The sequence below is a fragment of the Pristiophorus japonicus genome, chromosome 15 (genome assembly GCF_044704955.1).
Source record: "Pristiophorus japonicus isolate sPriJap1 chromosome 15, sPriJap1.hap1, whole genome shotgun sequence".
In the NCBI taxonomy this organism is placed as follows: domain Eukaryota; kingdom Metazoa; phylum Chordata; class Chondrichthyes; family Pristiophoridae; genus Pristiophorus; species Pristiophorus japonicus.
This window is the reverse complement of record NC_091991.1, coordinates 110,772,552-110,795,379: the sequence shown is the minus strand read 5'-3', so window position 1 is coordinate 110,795,379 and position 22,828 is coordinate 110,772,552. Positions and strand designations below refer to the sequence as shown.

The 22,828-nt window shown below is 46.5% G+C and overlaps 1 protein-coding gene across 6 annotated transcripts in view; it reads left to right on the top strand.

Moving 5' to 3' along the window:
- Nucleotides 1–22,828, top strand: part of rsph10b (radial spoke head 10 homolog B) — a 145,361-nt gene that overhangs the window by 59,384 nt on the left and 63,149 nt on the right. For 5 of the 6 annotated variants that reach the window (XM_070900776.1, XM_070900778.1, XM_070900774.1 and 2 more), the window contains 2 exons: nucleotides 3,381–3,488; nucleotides 4,919–5,086. In XM_070900776.1, coding sequence (XP_070756877.1) covers nucleotides 3,381–3,488; nucleotides 4,919–5,086 — 276 coding nt within the window. The remainder of the gene's footprint in view (nucleotides 1–3,380; nucleotides 3,489–4,918; nucleotides 5,087–22,828) is intronic. The other variant, XM_070900775.1, reaches the window with a different exon arrangement.

The window sequence follows — 22,828 nt, the reverse complement described above, 5'->3', positions numbered from 1 at the left end:
TTGTATTTTACCACTGAACATACAGAGCAACAGTTATGATCAGAGTCATTTAGTTCAATTGGTACAACTTGTCTTTGTGTAATGATATAAAATAATAAATATACCACACTTCGCACATCAGTGGGCTATCAAACAAAATAACTCCTAACTAACTTCTGGCATTCTCCTTCTGAGCTCGTCCAAACCTTTCCCAAATATCTTTGGTCCTTAATATTACCTCAAACAGCTGTATACATGGTGCAAGAATCCTATCTAACGGTCTGTATTTGGTAATGTAATAACCACTTTTTGTGAGTGCTCCTGCCAGACCACAGTGGATTGCCCTCCACCTTGCTTAGAGGAGGAAGACAATGGAATTGCATGTGTTCTAGGGAATGGTAATTACTTACAGGATTCACTACTGCAGCAATAGGAACTGAAGAAGTGAATTTAGATGAGCGATGAGGATGAAAAACATGCTAAATTACTTAGGTAATGGCCATATAAGTGGAACCTTATCTAGGTTCAGGTGTAAGCCTTCAAAACCAGCAGGTGAGAACAAGGAACTATTGTATTGGAAAATAATTGGGTTCAATATTAAATGATTTGACACTGGAAGTCCATGGAATGCAGCAATATTTGCCCCCAGAATAATGGAAATCATGGAATTAGGTGGTGCAATTTTCTCCCATCTCTCCTGAAAATGTTGACACCTTTTGGACTTCGAAGATTTTGTCCAAGCGGCTGTTATTCATGTGTGAGCCGAGATATAAGAACATAAGAATTAGGAGCAGGAATAGGCCATCTGGCCCCTTGAGCCTGCTCCGCCATTCAATGAGATCATGGATGATTTGCTACCTCAACTCCACTTTCCTTCACTATCCCCATATCCCTTGATACCTTAATATTCAAAAATCTATCGACACAGTGAATTTGGCATGCAACTTGTAAGATTTGTATCACAGGTCAAGCAGAGATTACCCAATGGGTCTTAGGAGTTGTAAGGCGTTTTATTAAAGAGCAACACGTGATTAAGTTAGATATAGTAGACATACAACCCGTGATAGAGGAACACGATCTACGGTCGCGGAACGGAATGGATGGACGTTGAGGCAGAACGGTGGCCTCTGAATGGATCCTGAGCTGGTGGAGTGTTAGGCCGAAGCCATTGTGGGGGGGCCCACCTCAGAGGTTTGAGTTTGACCAAGGTGTTAGGCCGAAGCCCACATGAGATCCACCTTGAGGGAGCTCTCTCCTCAGTCTGCCTGTTTCTTTCTCTCGGTTGCCTGTTTTTATACCTTATTTCGTTAGGCCAGTGAATATCTTGCATCAATCATTTTTTACCCATTCAATTGTCCAATCACAGGGGAAAGGGTACCTATGAGGTCACCTTCTTCTTTATCTCTGTCCAAATGTCTTGATACCCTTGCTAAATCCCTTCTCGCCATAGCTAGGCCTTGAAGGCCTGTTTTTCTGTCTTGACCTTGGCTCTCTGTGTCTGCTGAGCTGGCACAAGTTTTTTTTAATAAAATCATTATTTCTTTTATAATTCGCAATTTCTTCGGATTCATGATTTCTTACGAAACTCAACTGCCCGGCCTAACCCGGAAATCGTTATTAGTCAGGAAATTGTGTTCGGGAAATTGATGGGATTGAAGGCCGATAAATCCCCAGGATTTATAGGCTGCATCCCAGAGTTCTTAAGGAAGTGGCTCCAGAAATACTGGATGCATTGGTGATCATTTTCCAACATTCTATTGATTCTGGATCAGTTCCTATGGACTGGAGGGTAACACCACTTTTTAAAAAAGGAGGGAGAGAGAAAACAGGGAATTATAGATTGGTTAGTCTGACATCGGTGATGGGGAAAATGTTGGAATCAATTATTAAAGATCAAATAGCAGCGCATTTGGAAAGCAGTGACAGGATTTATGAAAAGGAAATCATGCTTGACAAATCTTCTAGAATTTTTTGAGGATGTAACTAGTAGAGTGGACAAGGGTGAACCAGTGGATGTGGTGTATTTGGACTTTCAAAAGGCTTTTGACAAGGTCCCACACAAGAGATTGGTGTGCAAAATTAAAGCACATGGTATTGGGGGTAATGTATTGACGTGGATAGCGAACTGGTTGGCAGACAGGAAGCAGAGAGTCGGAATAAATGGGTCCTTTTCAGAATGGCAGGCAGTGACCAGTGGAGTGCCGCAGGGTTCAGTGCTGGGACCCCAGCTATTTACAATATACATCAATAATTTAGATGAAGGAATTGAATGCAATATCTCCAAGTTTGCAGTTGACACTAAGTTGGGCGGTGTGACCTGTGAGGAGGATGCTAAGAGGCTGCAGGGTGACTTGGACAGGTTAGGTGAGTGGGCAAATGCATGGCAGATGCAGTACAATGTGGATAAATGTGAAGTTATTCACTTTGGTGGCAAAAACAGAACGGCAGAATAGTATCCGAATGGTGACAGATTAGGAAAAGGGGAGGTACAACGAGATCTGGGTGTCATGGTACATCAATCATTGAAGTTTGGCATGTAGGTAAAGCAGGCAGTGAAGAAGGCAAATGGTATGTTGGCCTTCATAGCTAGAGGATTTAAGTATAGGAGCAGGGAGGTCTTACTGCACTTGTACAGAGCCTTGCTGAGGCCACATCTGGAATATTGTGTTCAGGTTTGGTCTCCTAATATGAGGAAGGATGTTCTTGCTATTGAGGGAGTACAGCGAAGGTTCACCAGATTGATTCCCGGGATGGCTGGACTGACATATGAGGAGAGACTGGATAAACTGGGCTTGTATCCACTGGAGTTTAGAAGAATGAGAGGGGATCTCATAGAAACATACAAAATTCTGAGGGGATTGGACAGATTAAAGGCAGGAAGAATGTTCCTGTTGCTGGGGAGTTCCAGAACCAGGGGTCACAGTCTAAGAATAAGGGGTCAGCCATTTTAGGACCGAGATGAGGAGAAACTGTGGAATTCTCTACCGCAGAAAGTTGTTGAGGCCAGTTCATTAGATATATTCAAAAGGGAATTAGATATGGCCCTTACAGCCAAAGGGATCAAGGGGTATGGAGAGAAAGCAGGAAAGGGGTACTGAGGTTGAATGGTCAGCCATGATCTTATTGAATGGTGGTGCAGGCTCGAAAGGCTGAATGGCCTACTCCACCTAATTTCTATGTTTCTATGTAACCCAATGTATTTCGCATCAGGGTTTGCTGTGTAACTATCAAGAGCAGGGACCGTGGTCATTTATACTGTCCCTTTGGGAAGGGAAGTTTCACGGTAAAGAAAATGTGATATTTTATAATTCAAATTTACTAAATTATATATAATCTTGCTTTTTACACTTATATAAAAAAAGTGCATTTGTCCCAGTTTTCATTTTATTCTGTAATTGCAGGATCTAAATTTATTGAACAGACACTTAACAGCAACTCGGATAGTAGAGATTTTGTCTGAGGATAACCCTGCAGTGTCTGATGGAATCTACAATAACATGAACATAGAGGTACTTTAGGTCTTAATTTTTAAAGTTTGGGGTTTTAACCCATAACGTTCTGACTCTGAGACAAGATTGCTACCAACTATCACTTGGAAGGGGTTCTGAAGTATAATGTAAAGCATACATAACTGTGCATAAGTTGGCTGCTGTGTTTGCCTACATTACAACAGTAACCACATTACGACAGTACTTGATCGGTTGTTAAGTGCTTTGGGACATTCTGCAATTTCTTTCCTTCATTTTCAAATGAGTGTAAAAAATTCAAAAGCACGCTGATTTACTTCTAGCAACGCTGGCCGGAATTTCCCCCTAAAAAAATGAATGGGTTTGCAACGTGGGGCAGTTAAATTATTAAAAATGGGATTCCTGACCTCATCCCACCTCCAACCCACCCACTTCTGGTTTTGCCGAAGCGGGACAAGGGCAGGTGACCAACACACTCCCAGGAGGGCATTACCTCAATTTAAATATTGAAATGAAGCTGCAAGCCACTATTTCCCCGGCCATTTTGAATGTAACTGCCTGGGGACGGATTTCACACAATTTGCAGTTAAACAGAGGCGGGGACTGCTGCATCCCGAAGGTAAGTGGCTTTATACCTACTTCCCGGATCCAGGATCCCTACCTAACCCAACACCCGCGTCAGTGACTCTCCCTCACCAGGCCTCCGATCGCATTCTCAGGCCTCGCCACCGCCCCCCCCCCAACGATGATGGTGAGGTTGGCCCCAATCCTCTGGCCCCAATTCTCTGGCCCCCTGCCGATCCTCCGCCCCCACCGCCCTGATCCCCAGCCGACCTACCCCCGCAATCCCCAATCCCACCCTGGGATCATCTGCTTGCCTGCCAATCCCTGACCCCCCCCCCAACCTCCACCATCTGCTGATCCCCAACCACCTCAATCCCCAAACCTCTGCTGATCCTGTAACCCCCCCCGCTCATCCTCGCTCCCTCCTACCCAATTGCCAATCCCCTACTGATTCCTGACACAGGACCCGCCGATTACTGACCCCCTGCCAATTCCCGACCCCCCTCTCGCGATCTCTAGCCAGACTGACCTCTTGCAACTGAAGCCTACCCGCCCGCAGCCAGCCATTCTTTCAAGCTGACTGGCTGCAGGTGGGTAACTGGGGCCTCGCATTCAAATTAGGTCCTGCTGGTAAAGTCAGCAGGGCCAGAAAGAAACCCAGGTTCCCCGCCCGCCTTGGCCGCCCCCTTCCACCTACCCACCGCCCCCTCCCACTCCCCTTTTCCCTCCCCCCAACCACTGCCCCCTCCCTCCCCCCACCCACTGCCCCCAATCACCCACCTCTTCCCCCCCCCCCCCACCAATTCCCCCCCCCCACCCCACTGACGAAATTTCTGGCCAAAGTGTTTGCAAACATAATAAAAGTGTTTTATGTTATGATGATGCAAGCAGCAAACTTTTTTATTCAGATGGTTTTCTTGGAGTTTTTGGAAGCACTTCTTGCGTGTGCAGCAGTATATGTGACTAAAAAAATGATGGAAAATTTAGACGCATTCTCTACAACCACGAGTGGCCTGCATGTAGAGTCAGTATCAAGTAATGTGTCTGTAAACGTGATCCAAGCACCTTTAGAGCAGGTAATGAAATGGCTTTGATTTCTTTATTTTTTAAATACAAATTGCTCTGCTTAGCAACAAACTAAATAAGAGCAAGTTCCTCTTAAAGATAAATTTGCTCTGTCTAGTTTACATCTCACCTATCATTAAACTCTGCGGGATTTAATTCATAGAATCATACAGTACGGAAGGAGGCCATTTGGCCCATGATGCCTGTGCTGACTCTTTGAAAGAACTATCCAATTAGACCTACTTCCCTGCACTTTTTTTCAATACCCCTGCAAATTTTTCCTCTTCAAGTATTTATCTAATTTCCTTTTGAAAGTTACTACTGAATCTGCTTCCACCGTCCTTTCAGGCAGTGCATTCCAGATAATAACAACTCATGTAAAAACAAATGTTACCTGTCCAATATTTATCCCTCAACCTGTGATATCTTCAGGGAAGCACACAACACACAACCTGTAAGATGGCTGCCGGTCCGGAATCTTCTGACCTGCTGGTCAGGTGACCTACTCTTTATTAAACAGCACAAGCTGCAGTAACACAGGCGTCCACAGTGCGGAGCTACAGACATTACACTTCTCCCTCCTTAATGAAGAAGTTATTATAACAAGCAATCATCATACATAACTTGCATGTTTATACTTAACAAAGAATATGGACTTATTTTGCCATATTTACAAACCAAGCTTAACCACTTGTTCTCTGTTTCAAAGAGGATACCTTCGCTCTCGAACAGAACCTTCGAAACGTGTCGAATTTAAACTCATTCGGGGCTGATCCTGAGGGAAGTTTTCCTCCAAGGGATGCCCTTGATTTCCATTCGAACTCTCTCGAACTTCAGACTGTTTGTTTTCCTGACTCGGACTCAGACTTAAATTCTGACTTTCTCTTGGATTTGTTTCCAGTACCTTGGATGTAGGATATGCCACTGGTGTATCAAAACTATCTGATGAGTCAGAAATAATTGAATCACTCCCACTCTCAACTACTTCCATGTCTGTGTGTAAAATATGATCAATGTGAACAAACCTAACCTGTCCATTATCAAACGTCTTGACCAAATATGTGCAAGGACTACATATCTTCAGCGTTCTTCCTGGTAACCACTTTACCCATTTATGGTGACGGTTCTTCACTCTTTCCTTCAGATTTAATTTCACACTTCTCTCTTTTACTCTACCTCTATCATGATTCTCTTTCTGTCTTAATTGTTTCTCTTCTACGGACTGTGCCAAGTTTGGTTTTAACAACGAGAATCTGGTTCGTGGCTGTCGTTTGAGAAACAACTCTGCTGGTGTTCTACCAGTAGTTGTGTGAGGAGTATTACGATACTTTATTAGAAAATTAGCCAATTTGTGGTCCAAAGACAACTGTCGTTTCTTTGGATTTGGATCCAACATTTGTTTGATGAGGTCCCGTTTTACAATTTGTACAGTGTGCTCTGCTGCACCATTTGAAGCAGGGTGGTACGGTGGAACTTTGATAATGTTTCACACCATTTTTGCTTGTGAACTGTGCAAATTCTTCTGAACGAAATTGTGGTCCATTATTCAAAACAATTTCTTCTGGGAGGCCAAATGAAGAAAATAATCTTCGCAAAATGTCTAATGTTTTACTTGTTATTTGGAAACACCTCGACCCACTTCGAATGGCTATCAATCACAATGAACAATTGTTGTCCTTCTAGCTCAGCAAAATCAATATGTAGCCTTTGCCACACCCTGGGAGGCCATTTCCATGGCTGTAATGGTACTGATGGTGGTTGCTTGCTTACCGATTGACATGTCGTTCACTGACTTATGATGTACTTTATATCTTTATCAAGACCTGGCCACCATAAGTAACTGCGTGCAAAACTCTTGGTCAAGCACATTCCCAGGTGCTGGTCATGGAGGTCTTCTAATAATTTGGACCTGAATTTATTTGGTATAACCACTCTTGCACTCCACATGATACAATCTTTATCGACTGATAATTCATTCCTACGAATGAAGAATGGATGAACAGCTTTGTCTGTTGCCTGGTTTGGCCATCCATTTGCAATATAATCATACACCTTTGACATAACTGATGGGCACGTTTGGTTTAATTAAGAGGGGGAAAATAGAGTATGAGAGGAAGCTTGCAGGGAACATAAAAACTGACTGCAAAAGCTTCTACAAATATGTGAAGAGAAAAAGATTAGTGAAGATAAATGTAGGTCCCTTGCAGTCGGATTCAGGTGAATTTATAATGGGGAACAAAGAAATGGCAGACCAATTGAACAAATACTTCGGTTCTGTCTTCATGAAGGAAGACACAAATAACCTTCCGATTGTACTAGGGGACAGTAGATCTAGTGAGAAGGAAGAACTGAAGGATATCCTTATTAGGCGGGAAATTGTGTTTGGGAAATTGATGGGATTGAAGGCCGATAAATCCCCTGGGCCTGATAGTCTGCATCCCAGACTACTTAAGGAGGTGGCCCTAAAAATAGTGGATGCATTGGTGATCATTTTCCAACAGTCTTATCGACTCTGGATCAGTTCCTATGGACTGGACGGTAGCTAATGTAACACCACTTTTTAAAAAAGGAGGGAAAGATAAAACGGGTAATTATAGACCGGTTAGCCTGACATCAGTAGTGGAGAAAATGTTGGAATCAATCATTAAGGATGAAATAGCAGCGCATTTGGAAGGCAGTGACAGGATCGGATCAAGTCAGCATGGATTTATGAAAGGGAAATCATGCTTGACGAATCTTCTGGAATTTTTTGAGGATGTAACTAGCAGAGTGGACAAGGGTGATCCAGTGGATGTGGTATATTTGGACTTTCAAAAGGCTTTTGACAAGGTCCCACACAAGAGATTGGTGTGCAAAATCAAAGCGCATGGTATTGGGGGTAATGTACTGATGTGGATAGACAACTGGTTGGCAGACAGGAAGCAGAGAGTCGGGATAAAGGGGTCCTTTTCAGAATGGCAGGCAGTGAGTAGTGGAGTGCCGCAGGGCTCAGTGCTGGGACCCCAGCTCTTTACAATATACATTAACGATTTAGATGAAGGAATTGAGTGTAATATCTCCAAGTTTGCGGATAACACTAAACTGGGTGAAGTTGTGAGCTGTGAGGAGGACGCTAAGAGACTGCAGGGTGACTTGGACAGGTTAGGTGAATGGGCAAATGCATGGCAGATGCAGTATAATGTGGATAAATGTGAGGTTATCCATTTTGGGGGCAAAAACACGAAGGCAGAATATTATCTGGATGGCGGAAGATTAGGAACAGGGGAGGTGCAACGAGACCTGGGTGTCATGGTTCATCAAGTCACTGAAAGTGGGCATGCAGGTACAGCAGGCGGTGAAGAAGGCAAATGGTATGTTGGCCTTCATAGCTAGGGGATTTGAGTATAGGAGCAGGGAGATCTTACTGCAGTTGTACAGGGCCTTAGTGAGACCTCACCTGGAATATTGTGTTCAGTTTTGGTCTCCTAATCTGAGGAAGGACATTCTTGCTATTGAGGGAGTGCAGCGAAGGTTCACCAGACTGATTCCAGGGATGGCTGGACTGTCATATGAGGAGAGACTGGATCAACTGGGCCTAGAGTTTAGAAGGATGAGAGGGGATCTCATAGAAACGTATAAGATTCTGACGGGACTGGACAAGTTAGATGCGGGAAGAATGTTCCCGATGTTGGGGAAACATAGAAACATAGAAACATAGAAAATAGTTGCAGGAGTAGGCCATTCGGCCCTTCGAGCCTGCACCGCCATTCAATGAGTTCATGGCTGAACATGCAACCTCAGTACCCCATTCCTGCTTTCTCGCCATACCCCTTGATCCCCCGAGTAGTAAGGACTACATCTAACTCCTTTTTGAATATATTTAGTGAATTAGCCTCAACAACTTTCTGTGGTAGAGAATTCCACAGGTTCACCACTCTCTGGGTGAAGAAGTTTCTCCTCATCTCAGTCCTAAATGGTTTACCCTTTATCCTTAGACTGTGACCCCTGGTTCTGGACTTCCCCAACATTGGGAACATTCTTCCTGCATCTAACCTGTCTAAACCCGTCAGAATTTTAAACGTTTCTATGAGATCCCCTCTCATTCTTCTGAACTCCAGTGAATACAAGCCCAGTTGATCCAGTCTTTCTTGATATGTCAGTCCCGCCATCCCAGGAATCAGTCTGGTGAACCTTCGCTGCACTCCCTCAATAGCAAGAATGTCCTTCCTCAAGTTAGGAGACCAAAACTGTACACAATACTCCAGGTGTGGCCTCACCAAGGCCCTGTACAACTGTAGCAACACCTCCCTGCCCCTGTACTCAAATCCCCTCGCTATGAAGGCCAACATGCCATTTGCTTTCTTAACCGCCTGCTGTACCTGCATGCCAACCTTCAATGACTGATGTACCATGACACCCAGGTCTCGTTGCACCTCCCCTTTTCCTAATCTGGGAAGTCCAGAACCAGGGGACATAGTCTTAGGATAAGGGGTAGGCCATTTAGGACTGAGATGAGGAGAAACTTCTTCACTCAGAGAGTTGTTAACCTGTGGAATTCCCTGACGCAGAGAGTTGTTGATGCCAGTTCATTGGATATATTCAAAAGGGAGTTAGATATGGCCTTTACGGCTAAGCGGATCAAGGGGTATGGAGAGAAAGCAGGAAAGGGGTACTGAGGGAATGATCAGCCATGATCATATTGAATGGCGGTGCAGGCTGGAAAGGCCGAATGACCTACTCCTGCCTGCACCTATTTTCTATGTTTCTATGTTGCTCTACCAATCTCTTCAGCTGTGACTGGCAGTTCATCAATGTATGAAAAATAGAGAACACCTCTTCCCTATCGTGTGTAACTTGTGATGGGGAAGGCAATCTAGACATAACATCAGCATTACTGTGATCAGCTGATCGTCTGTATTCAATATCATATGTATATGCTGACAAAATCAAAGCCCATCTCTGCATTCGGACTGCAACTAATGTTGGAACTGGGGACTTTGGATGGAGGATTGCTGTCAGGGGCTTATGGTCCGTAACAAGAGTAAACTTAGGACCATACAAGTATTTATGGAACTTCTTGACCCCAAAAATTAATGCCAAAGCTTCCCTTTCGATTTGCACATAATTACGCTCATTGGCACTGAGAGTACGTGAAGCAACTTGGTCTCTCCTCCCCACTACGTAATACATGAGAGATTACTGCCCCAACTCCATACAGAGAGGCATCACATGCTAGCTTGATCTCCTGAGATACGTCATAGTGAACTAACATGGTGCTCTCTACCAAGTTGCTTTTACACTCCTTGAATGCTGTATCGTATTCTTTTGGCCACTTCCAATGAACCTGTTTTTTCAATAGGTCATTCAGTGGATGTAATACTGTAGCCAAATTTGGTAGGAACGTCCCATAATAGTTCAAAAGACCCAAAAATGATCGAAGTTCAGTGACATTCTTGGGAGTGGGTACATTTCTGATTGCATCCAGTTTTTCCTTGGTTGGATGTAAACCATCTTTGTCTACTCTGTACCCTAAGTACTCCACTGAGTTTTGAAATAACTCTCACTTGCGAGCAGACACTCGTACTTTGTGCTTCTCTAGCTGTTTGAGGACTTCATTCAATCTGTTATTATGAATTTTCCTATTTGGTGCTGAAATTAGTATGTCATCTAAGTAACATACTATCCCTTCAATACCTTGCAAAACCTGGTTCATTACCCCTTGGAATATGGCAGGGGCGGAAGATATTCCAAATGGTAGCCTATTAAATTGATATAGGCCTAGGTGGGTATTTATAGTCAAGCATGACTTGGACTCCTCATCTAGTTCAAGCTGTAAGTAGGCATTCGTAAGATCCAACTTTGAAAAGATCTGACCCCCTGTCACTGTTGTGAACAAATCTTCTATATTTGCCGATGTATTAGGGACATTACCCTCTAGAACCTGGTTTACGGTTACTTTATAATCACCACACAATCTTACCTTACCATCGGACTTAGGTACAACAACAATGGATGTAACCCAATTACATTGATCTATCTTAGAAATAATGTTCTCAGTCTCTAGTCTTTTGAGTTCTTGCTCAACTTTCTCCTTGAGTGCATATGGCACGGAACGTGGCTTGCAGTAATCCGATCTAGCGTCCTTCTGTATCCTGACACTCACCTTGAAGCCTTGGATCGGACTGCCCGTTTCGCAGAACACCTTCGGATAATTCTTGATATCATCCTTTGACGCAAATCTCGTTTCAACACGAAAAATCTCACTCCAATCCAGCTTCAGTGATCCCAACCAATTTCTTCCTAGTAAGGCAGGCTTGTCTCCTGCCATTACTATTAGAGGCAAGCTCTGAACATGATCCTTGTATTTCACTGGTACGGAGGTACGACCTATCACCGGAATGTTCTCTCCCGAGTAGCGTCTATCTTGGCTTTCCCCAGTGGGAAATTCCGCAATTTGTCGAGGTATGTCGACTCCAGGACTACACTCACGGATGCACCAGTGTCGATTTCCATAGGTATCTTGAATCCTGCAAGATCTATGTGGATTATAATACTTTTCAAATCGCTGTCCGTTAACCTCATGCTCCTGATGACGTTTAATTCTTAACATTTCCTCGTCCAGTTGTTGTTCTTCCATGCTATGTAGTCTCTGGGGATTTCTACTCAAAGCTTTGAAAGCTGGTTTACCCTTCAGTCGGCATGCCTTCGCAAGATGCCCAGTTTTCCTGCAGACCAAACACTCTGCCTTCACATATGAACAACTTTGAGCCATGTGTTGTCCCGATAGCAGAACGTCAATGCTCCTTTCCCTTTTCCAGTTTCAGAGACTTTGGGGCTCCACCGCCTTTTACTTTAAACCTGCAGGCGATTCACCTCGGTTGTCTGATGACTGAAATTAGTATGAAATTCTTGGGAATATTGGTCGGCCATGCTCATCGACCTAGCTGACTGACAAGCTAAATCAAAAGTCAAGTTAGGCATCGTCAATAACTTTCTTCTGATCGCATCATTTTTCATCCTACAAACAAAGCGGCCACGCAATGCTCAGTTCTGAAAGTCTCTGAAATTACAATGAATAGATAGCTTTTTTAATGCTACCATGTACTCACTGATACTTTCTTCGGCCTTCTGATTTCGTATTCCGAAACGATAACTTTCAGCAATTTCTAATAGAACGGGGCTGTAATGTTGTTCTAACTTAGTTAGAATCTGTTTCAACATTGTATCCTTTGGCTTGTCAGGCACAAGTAAATTTATCAGTGTTTCATACAACTTGAGCCCGTCCTCAGTTAAGAATATAGCTCTTTTTCGTTCCAACACCGCCCGGTTATTATCTTCATTACCGGGAATTTTGATGATATTATTTGCAGTGAAAAACATTTATAGCCAATCCACATACGCTCTGAAACTTTCACGGTTGCATTGAAATGCCCCAGATGCCCTGTAACTCCCATAGGAGCAGCCATTTTGATCCTGGCAGTTTAACCAAGTGTGCTCGTAAGTTACCTTGGATTTGTAGCTGTTTCCAAAAACAGAGAAGCTCTCAAAGTCTGTCAGCTGGCTGAATCCTTCACCAACAAAATTTTCAGCTTTGTATTATCCAATTACATCCCATTCCCGTCGCCAAATGTGATATCTTCAGGGAAGCACACAACACACAACCTGTAGTATGGCTGCCGGTCTGGAATCTTCTGACCTGCTAGTCAGGTGACCTACTCTTTATTAAACAGCACTAGCTGCAGTAACACAGGTGTCCACAATGTGGAGCTACAGACACTACACAACCAACTTAAAAAAAGATTATCTGATCATTATCACATTGCAGTTTGTGGGAGCTTGCAGTGCGCAAATTGATTGTCGCATTGTCTACATTACAACAGTGACTACACTTCAAAAAGTGCTTAGTTGACAGTAAAGCGCTTTGGGATGTCCTGAGGTCATAAAGGCGCTATATAAATGCAAAGCTTTCTTTTCTTTCTTTCCAATTTTTTTGGTCCCTACTCACCTGAAATTGGTGACCCATGATGACGTTTGATTCCCTGGGTGTGAATTGCCCTCTGAACACGCATTATGGTGTATGAGCTCAGATAGTGAATTTTGACCAACATTTTGGCCATTGAGGTTTAGTCAGCGAACTAAAACTGGTTACTTGCATTTTTAATAATTTAATTAGATTTTTGATATGTGATGCAACTGCAGAAAGTCTATATCCACCAATGCTTACCTACCTTTAGGACCCAACACTCCAGAAAACTGAGATTTGTTGCAGCACAGTTACATTTTTTATAGCAGTAGCACCATTTGCTATAGGGTGATAGGATTAGCACTGTGCAAAAGCCAAGTCTGGTTGAACATAAAGACCATCGGGTCCATTGAGCCTGTACCACACAATTGCGATACCTTGTGTATCACAATATAGACACTCCACCCCACTCCAAACCATGTGGTCTCCTGGGAGAGGCAAAAAAACAGATTAAAAAACAGGCCTATTTGGAAAACAAATCTGGGAAATTCCTCTCCAACCCATCTAGTCGATCAAAACTCATCCAGGAGATCACTCTGGCCTTGAATTCTCTGCAGTACCCACCTTCTGTAAAAGGTGATCTCCGCCGCAGCCAGAAACAAATCCAGCTTTCGCTTGAAGGAGTTCAGTGAGTCTGCATCCACCACGTGAAACGGCAGCTTGTTCCAGAGGGCCACTATTCTCTGGGAAAAGAACCATCTCCTGACGTCTATCATTTCAATAAACTATAATGATTTATATATAAAGAGCAAGAGGATAATTAAAGAATGAGTAGGGCCTATTAGAAAACAAAAAGGTTACCTGTATGAGGAGGCGGAAGACGTGGGTATGGTTCTTAATTAATACTTTGCGTCTGTCTTCACGAAAGAGAGGGATGATACAGACATTATAGTTAAGGAGGAGGAATGTGAAATATTAGATGAGATAAACATAATAGAGGAAGTATTAAGGGGTTTAGCATCTTTAAAGTAGATAAATCACCAGGCTCAGATGAAATGTAACCCAGGCTGTTAAGAGAAGTAAGGGAGGAAATAGCAGAGACTTAACCATCATTTTCCAATCCTCTCTGGCTACAAGTATGGTACTGGATAATTGCTAACGTTGTAACATTGTTTAAAAAGGGGGAAAGGGATAGACCGAGTAATTACAGGCCAATCAGCCTAACCTTGGTGGTGGGCAAATTATTGGACAAATACACGATGATAGTATTAATCGTCATTTAGAAACATAAGAATTAGGAACAGGAGTAGGCCATCCAGCCCCTCGAGCCCGCTCCACCACTCAAAAAGATCATGGCTGATCTGGTCGTGGACTCGGCTCCACTTACCCGCCTGCTCCCCATAACGCTTAATTCCCTTATTGGTTAAAAATCTATCTATCTGTGATGTGAATACATTCAATGAGCTAGCCTCAACTGCTTCCTTGGGCAGAGAATTCCACAGATTCACAACCTTATGGGAGAAGAAATTCTTTCTCAGCTCGGTTTTAAATTGGCTCCCCTGTATTTTGAGGCTGTGCCCCCTAGCTCTAGTCTCTCCGACCAGTGGAAACAACCTCTCTGCCTCTATCTTGTCTATCCCTTTCATTATTTTGAATGTTTCTATAAGATCACCCCTCATCCTTCTGAACTCCAACGAGTAAAGACCCAGTCTACTCAATCTATCATCAGAAGGTAACCCCCTCATCTCCGGAATCAGCCTAGTGAATCGTCTCTGTACCCCCTCCAAAGCTAGTATATCCTTCCTTAAGTAAGGTGACCAAAACTGCACGCAGTACTCCAAGTGCGGCCTCACCAATAACCTATACAGTTGCAGCAGGACCTCCCTGCATTTGTACTCCATCCCTCTCGCAATGAAGGCCAACATTCCATTTGCCTTCCTGATTACCTGCTGCACCTGAAAACTAACTTTTTGAGATTCATGCACAAGGGGACATGCCGCTCCATCTCGTGAACGTGTACGCCCCTCAGCCCGGCCCGCAGCAAACGCGCTTCTTTGAAGAGGTGTCCGCTCTTCTTGGCTCCGTCGACGTCGGCGACTGCATTGTCCTCGGGGGGGATTTTAACTGCACCCTCGAGGCGAGGGACCGCTCCGGTGCCCCGCAGTGCATGACGGCGATGGAGAAGTTGAGGGACCTGGTCGGGTCCTTCGACTTGGTGGACGTCTGGCGAAATCTCCACCCCGACTCCAGCGCCTTTACTTGGGTGAGGCCTGGAGTAGGATGGTCTAGAGTCGGCCGCCTTTACGTGTCTCGGGCGTACGTTTCCTGCGTCCCGGCGGCCTCCATGCGGCCGGTGCCGTGTTCGGACCACCACCTGGTGTGGGCGGAGCTCGCTTCGCTCCGCGCGAGGACGGGGTCCGCGTACTGGCACTTTAACAACCGGCTGCTGGAGGACGTGCGGTTCCAGGACTCGTTCCGTCGATTCTGGTCCGACTGGAGAAGGAAGCAGGGGGGCTTCCCCTCCTTGAGGCTATGGTGGGACGTGGGCAAGGCTCACGTCCGCGTCTTCTGTCAAGAGTACGCGAGGGGGTCGACCAAGAGGCGGGCGGCCAGAGTCGGGCGCCTAGAAAAAGAGGTGCTCGACCTGGAAGCCCGTCTCGGTCAAGTCGTCCAGGACCCGGCCCTGCGGACGGTGTACGAAGCGAAGAAGGCCGCGCTGAAGGACCTGCAGCTCGTCGGGTCCCGAGGCGCGTTCGTGAGGTCGCGGATCCGGTTCCTGCGGGATCTGGACCGCGGCTCCCCCTTCTTCTACTCTCTAGAAAAAAGGCAGAGTGTCCGTAAGCAGCTCTTGACGCTGCTGGCCGACGACGGCTCTCTCGTCTCGGATCCGGAGGGCGTCAACAACAGGGCCCATGAATATTACGGGGCTCTGTTCTTTCCGGATCCGTCCAGCGAGGAAGCGCGTAGAGTTTTGTGGGAGGACCTGCGGCCGAAAATCTGGAAGCTCCGCTAAGCCTGGCGGAGCTGACCGGTGCCCTCGCCCGGCTCTCGAGGGGAAAATCCCCGGGGCTGGACGGGCTGACCGTGGAGTTCCACAGGGCGTTCTGGGACGTCCTGGGGGGCGACTACGCGCGGGTCCTGGGGGAATGTCTGGCGACCGGGGAGATGCCCCTCTCTTGGCGCAGGGCAGTCATCGTCCTGCTGCCTAAGAAGGGCGATCTCCGCCTCCTTAACAACTGGCGCCCGGTCTCCCTCCTCAGCACGGACTACAAAATCTTCGCCAGGGCGATGTCTGCTCGCCTTGGTGCCGTGCTGGACCACATGATCCACCCCGACCAGTCCTACACGGTCCCGGGCCGGACAATCCACGATAACATCCATCTGGTCCGGGACCTCATCCATTGCTCCCAGGAGGCTGGTCTGTCGGTCGCCTTCCTATCCCTCGACCAAGAGAAGGCGTTCGACAGGGTGGATCACGACTATCTGCTCGGAACTCTGCGCGCTTTCGGGTTCGGGACGCATTTCGTCGCCCGGATCCGACTTTTGTACGCCGCCGCGGAGTGTCTGATTAAGGTTAACGGGTCCTTGACGGCGCCCCTTCGCTTTAGGAGAGGGGTGCGCCAGGGATGCCCCATGTCCGGCCAGTTATACGCCGTTTGCGTGGAGCCTTTCCTGCGCCTCTTGCGGACGAGGTTGACGGGACTGGCTCTGCAAGGGCCGGGCGTGGAGGTCGTCCTCTCGGCTTACGCCGATGATGTGCTCCTCGCGGTAGAGGATCCCGCTGACCTGCGGAGGATGCGTGAGTGCCAGGAGATTTACTCGGCCGCGTCCTCCGCCAGGATCAACTGGGAGAAATGTTCCGGACTCCTGGTGGGTCAGTGGCGGGTGGACTCCCTGCCGGGGGAGCTCGGGCCTTTTGCCTGGAGCACGACCCATCTCACTCTATCTGGGAGTCTACCTTAGCCCCGACGAGCCTGGCCGGCGAACTGGCAGGAGCTGGAGGCCAAGGTCGCCGCTCGCCTAGGGCGCTGGACAGGACTGCTCCGAGTGCTGTCCTACAGGGGTCGAGCGCTAGTCATAAACCAGCTGGTGGCCGCAATGTTGTGGTACCGGCTGGTCACTTTGACCCCTCCCCCTGCGTTTGTCGCCAAGATACAGAAGAAGCTGGTGGACTTCTTCTGGAACAACAGGAAGCACTGGGTCTCTGCCGCGGTCTTGAGTCTCCCGCTTGAGGAGGGCGGTCAGTCGTTGGTGTGCTTCAGCGCCCAGCTCGCGACTTTCCGTCTTCAGACCCTGCAGAGATACCTTTACGTCGAGCCCCCTCCTAGGTGGTGCGCTCTGGCGAGGTATTTCTTCCGCCAGCAGCGCGACCTCAATTATGACACGCAGCTCCTGTTTGTGAACTTGGGGGGGTGCCAGGACCGCCCTCCGGGAGCTGCCTGTCTTTTACAGGGAACTCATCAGGGTCTGGAACAAAGTCTCCACCAAGCGCAGCTCTCCGCCGGCTGGAGTGGCGGCCGTCCTGCAGGAACCGCTGCTCGGGAATCCGTACCTCCACGGCCGAGGTTTTATGTGGCGGTCGGAAGAGAGGGCTGTGGCTGGTGAGGTGACCAGGGTTACTCGATGGTGGAGGAGCGGGCTGGATGGCGCCAGACACGCTGGCGCGGCGCCTAAATTCTGCCAACGTCCGCCACGCGGCCGATGCCATCGAGTCGCTAAAAACAGCTCTGGGCCCTGACTCCGTTAGGTGCATCGAGGAGGCTCAAGCACGTGGGGAGATCCCGTCCGAACTGACCCCCGTCCGGACGGAATTCCTCATCGGCGCCAAACCCCGGAACCTCCCTCGGGGGCCGGCGCCTCACAACTTGAGCCGCCTCGGGGAAATCCCCTCCGTGCCTTTCAGTTCCGCGCGGAGGGGTTTCCTGTACGGGCTGCTCCTGCACACCCTCAACTTTGCCATCCTCGCCAGCCGTCTGGACACGCCATGGCGTACCATCCTGCCGTCCGGAGGAGGCGGGGGTCCCCGATGGAGGGCACTCTACGCAGGGGTCCTCCCACTATTCATCGGGGATTTGGCCTGGAGGGTGGTGCACGGAGCAGTGCCGTGCAACAAATTTTTAAGCCGGTTCACGGACTCCCAGGCCGCCTGCAATTTCTGCGGTCTGGAAGAGTCCGTGTTCCATGTTTTTATGGAATGCACAAGGTTGCAGCCCCTGTTTTATTATTTGAAGGGGCTGCTCCTGAAATTCTGGCTGCACTTCAGTCCCACCCTCCTGATCTTTGGGCACCCTGTGCGGAGGGGAGCGGGTAGGTCGAAGGCCTCCTCGTAGGACTGCTCCTGGGCACGGCCAAGGGTGCCATCAGCCGGTCCAGGCAGCGGGCGGTCGAGGGGGTCGTTCAACCTGACTGCCTGCCTCTCTTCCGCTCTTGCATCCGGTCCAGGGTGTCCTTGGAGATGGAGCACGCGGTGTCCACCGGTACGCTCGCGGCCTTCCGCGAGAGGTGGGCACCGGAGGGACTGGAGTGCATCATCACGCCCGGCAACCAAATTTTAATTTGATTTTACGTTTTAAAGTTTAATTTGTTTTAATTGCCGGTGTTTTTAGTGTCCCCTTCCCTTTTATAGGGGGCACCGGAAAAATTGTGATTTTAGTGCCCCAAAAAAAAAACAAAAAAAAAGAAAAACACAAAAAAAAAGGAAAAAAAAGGGCCTTGTAAATGTCTGGTGTGTCACCCAGGTCGGGTGGCACAGTTTAATGTTTATGTTTTGCAGGTAAACTCAAAAGAGTTTCATGCACAAGGGCTCCCAGGTCCCTCTGCACCGCAGCATGTTGTAATTTCTGCCCATTCAAATAATATTCCCTTTTACTGTTTTTTTTTCCAAGGTGGATGACCTCTCATTTTCCGACATTGTATTCCATCTGCCAAACCTTAGCCCATTCGCTTAACCTATCTAAATCCCTTTGCAGCCTCTCTGTGTCCTCTACACAACCCGCTTTCCCACTAATCTTTGTGTCATCTGCAAATTTTGTTACACTACACTCCATCCCCTCTTCCAGGTCATCAATGTATATTGTAAACAGTTGTGGTCCCAGCACCGATCCCTGTGGCACACCACTAACCACCAATTTCCAACCAGAAAAGGACCCATTTATCCCGACTCTCTGCTTTCTGTTAGCCAGCCAATTCTCGATCCATGCTAATACATTTCCTCTGACTCCACGTACCTTTATCTTCTGCAGTAACCTTTTGTGTGGCACCTTATCGAATGCCTTTTGGAAATCTAAATAAACCACATCAATCGGTACACCTTTATCCACGATGCTCGTTATATCCTCAAAGAATTCCAGTAAATTATTTAAACATGATTTCCCCTTCATGAATCCATGTTGCGTCTGCTTGATTGCACTATTCCTATCTAGATGTTCCGCTATTTCTTCCTTAATGATAGCTTCAAGCATTTTCCCCACTACAGATATTAAACTAACCTGCCTATAGTTACCTGCCTTTTGTCTGCCCCCTTTTTTAAACAGAGGCATTACATTAGCTGCTTTCCAATCCGCTGGTACCTCCCCAGAGTCCAGAGAATTTTGGTAGATTATAACGAATGCATCTGCTATAACTTCCACCATCTCTTTTAATACCCTGGGATGCATTTCATCAGGACCAGGGGACTTGTCTACCTTGAGTCCCATTAGCCTATCCAGCACTACCTCCCTAGTGATAGTGATTTTCTCAAGGTCCTCCCTTCCCACATTCCCGTGACCAGCAATTTTTGGCATGGTTTTTGTGTCTTCCACTGTGAAGACCGAAGCAAAATAATTGTTTAAGGTCTCAGCCATTTCCACATTTCCCATTAGTAAATCTCCCTTCTCATCTTCTAAGGGACCAACATTTACTTTAGTCACTCTCTTCCGTTTTATACATCGGTAAAAGCTTTTACTATCTGTTTTTATGTTTTGCGCAAGTTTACTTTCGTAATCTATCTTTCCTTTCTTTATTGCTTTCTTAGTCATTCTTTGCTGTCGTTTAAAATTTTCCCAATCTTCTAGTTTCCCACTAACCTTGGCCACCGATATGCATTGGTTTTTAATTTGATACTCTTCTTTATTTCCTTGGTTATCCACGGCTGGTTATCCCTTCTCTTACCGTCCTTCTTTTTCACTGGAATATATTTTTGTTGAGCACTATGAAAGAGCTCCTTAAAAGTCCTCCACTGTTCCTCAATTGTGCCACTGTTTAGTCTGTGTTCCCAGTCTACTTTAGTTAACTCTGCCCTCATCCCACTGTAGTCCCCTTTGTTTAAGCATAGTACACTCGTTTGAGACACTACTTCCTCACCCTCAATCTGTATTACAAATTCAACCATACTGTGATCACTCATTCCGAGAGGATCTTTTACTTGGAGATCGTTTATTATTCCTGTCTCATTACACAGGACCAGATCTAAGATAGCTTGCTCCTTTGTAGGTTCTGTAACATACTGTTCTAAGAAACAATCCCGTGTGCATTCTATGAATTCCTCCTCCAGGCTACCCCGTGCGATTTGATTTGACCAATCGATATGTAGGTTAAAATCCCCCATGATTACTGACGTTCCTTTTTCACATGCCTCCATTATTGACTTGATTGTTGTCCACCCCACCGTGAAGTTATTATTTGGGGGCCTATAAACTACACCCAGCAGTGACTTTTTCCCCTTACTATCTCTAATCTCCACCCACAATGATTCAACATTTTGTTCATTAGAGCCAATATCATCTCTCACAATTGCCCTGATATCATCCTTTATTAACAGAGCTACCACACCTCCTTTCCCTTTTTGTCTATCTTTCCGAATTGTCAGATACCCCTGTACGTTTAATTCCCAGTCTTGGCCACCCTGCAACCACATTTCTGTAAATGCACAGATTAATCAAGGACATTCAACATGGATTTGTTAAGGGCAGCTCGTATTTGACTAGATTGAATTTTTTGAGGAGGTAACAAGGAGGGTTGATGACGGTAGCGCGTTTGATGTAGTCTGAATGGATACAAGGTTCCACGTGGCAGACTGCTCAGAAAAGTAAAAGCCCATGGGATCCAAGGGCAAGTGACATTTTGGATCCAAAATTGGCTCAGTGGCAGAAAGCAAAGGTAATGGTCGACGGATGTTCTTGTGACTGGAAGGCTGTTTGCAGTTGGGTTCCACAGGGCTCAGTATTAGACCCTTGCTTTTTGTGGTATGGGTCAATGATTTAGACTTCATGATTAAGAAGTTTGCAGCAGGAAGAGATCAATAGACTGGTGGCAAAGTGGGAAATGGAATTCAATCCAGAGAAGTGTGAGGTAATGCATTTGGGGAGGGCTAACAAAGCAAGGGAATACATAATAAATGGTAGGATACTGAGAGGCGTGGACGAACAGAGGGATAATGTCCACAGATCCTTAAAAGTAGCAGGACAAATAGATATGGCGGTTAATAAGGCACATGGGATACTTTCCTTGATCAGCCGGCACAGACACAATGAGCCGAGGTATAAAATACAAGAGCAGGGAGGTTATGCTTGAACTGTATAAAATACTAGTTAGGCCACAGTTAGAGTACTGCGTGCAGTTCTGCTCACCACATTACGGGAAAGATGCACTAGAGAGGGTACAGAAGAGATTTACAAGAATGTTGCCAAGACTGGAGAATTTTAGCTATAAGGAAAAATTGGATTGTTTTCTTTGGAACAGAGGAGGCTGAGGGGAGACTTAATTGAGGTGTATAATATTATGAAGGACCTAGATAGAGTGGATAAGAAGGACCTATTTCCCTTAGCAGAGAGATCAATAACCAGGGGCCATAGATTTAAATACATTTGGAGAAAAATTAGAGAGGATTTGAGGAGAACTTTTTCACCCAGAGAATAGTGGGGTTCTGGAACTCACTGCCTGAAAGGATGATAGAGGCAGAAACCTTCATCACACTTAAAAAGTAATTGGATATGCACTTGAAGTGCCGTAACCTACAGGGCAATGGACCAAAAGCTGGAAAGTGGGATTAGGCTGGATAGCTCTTGGTCGGCCGGCACAGACACAATGAGCCAACTGGTCTCCTGTGCCGTAAATTTCTATGATTCTATGATTAGCAATTTGTTGGGGTAATATATTAGTATGGATAGAGGTTTGGCTAACTAACGGAAAACAGAGAGTCGTGATAAATGGCTGTTTTTCAGTTTGGCAAACTAACTAGTGGGATGCCACAGGGATCAGTGCCGGGACCTCAACTATTTACAATCTATATTAAGGATCCAATTATTTGCACTGTATTTTGGCTGATTGGCTCTCCATTATCACATGACCTGATTGCTGATTGGTCCCCACCCAGAAGTTTCTCGGAAATGTGTAATTGGAACAGCCCACCCCAAGTTCTGAGTGACTTTGCAAAGTGTAATTCGAGCCATTCTGACTTCAGAACTCCCCTGCAAGCAGTCACAGAGAGGCTAGAGCTCCACAAACCCAGCAAAAGCCTCCCAAATCCCTGACCCATGCCTCCTTCAGCCAAAGTCTCTGACACCCTCAACTCAAGTTCGCCCTCCCCCCCCAGCCAAAGGTCATGCCTCCCCCAGCCTAAATTCCTTACACCCCCCGGCCCCCACTCCCCAGCCCAAGTTCATGCCTCTCCAGCCCAAGTTTCTTACCCCCCCCAGCTCAAGTTCCTTACCCCCCCAACTCAAATTCCTTACACCCCAGCCCAAGTTCATGCCTCCCCCAGTCCAAGTTCCTTACCCCCCCAGCCCAAGTGCATGCCTCCCCCAGCCAAAGTTCCTGACAACCCCAGCCCAAG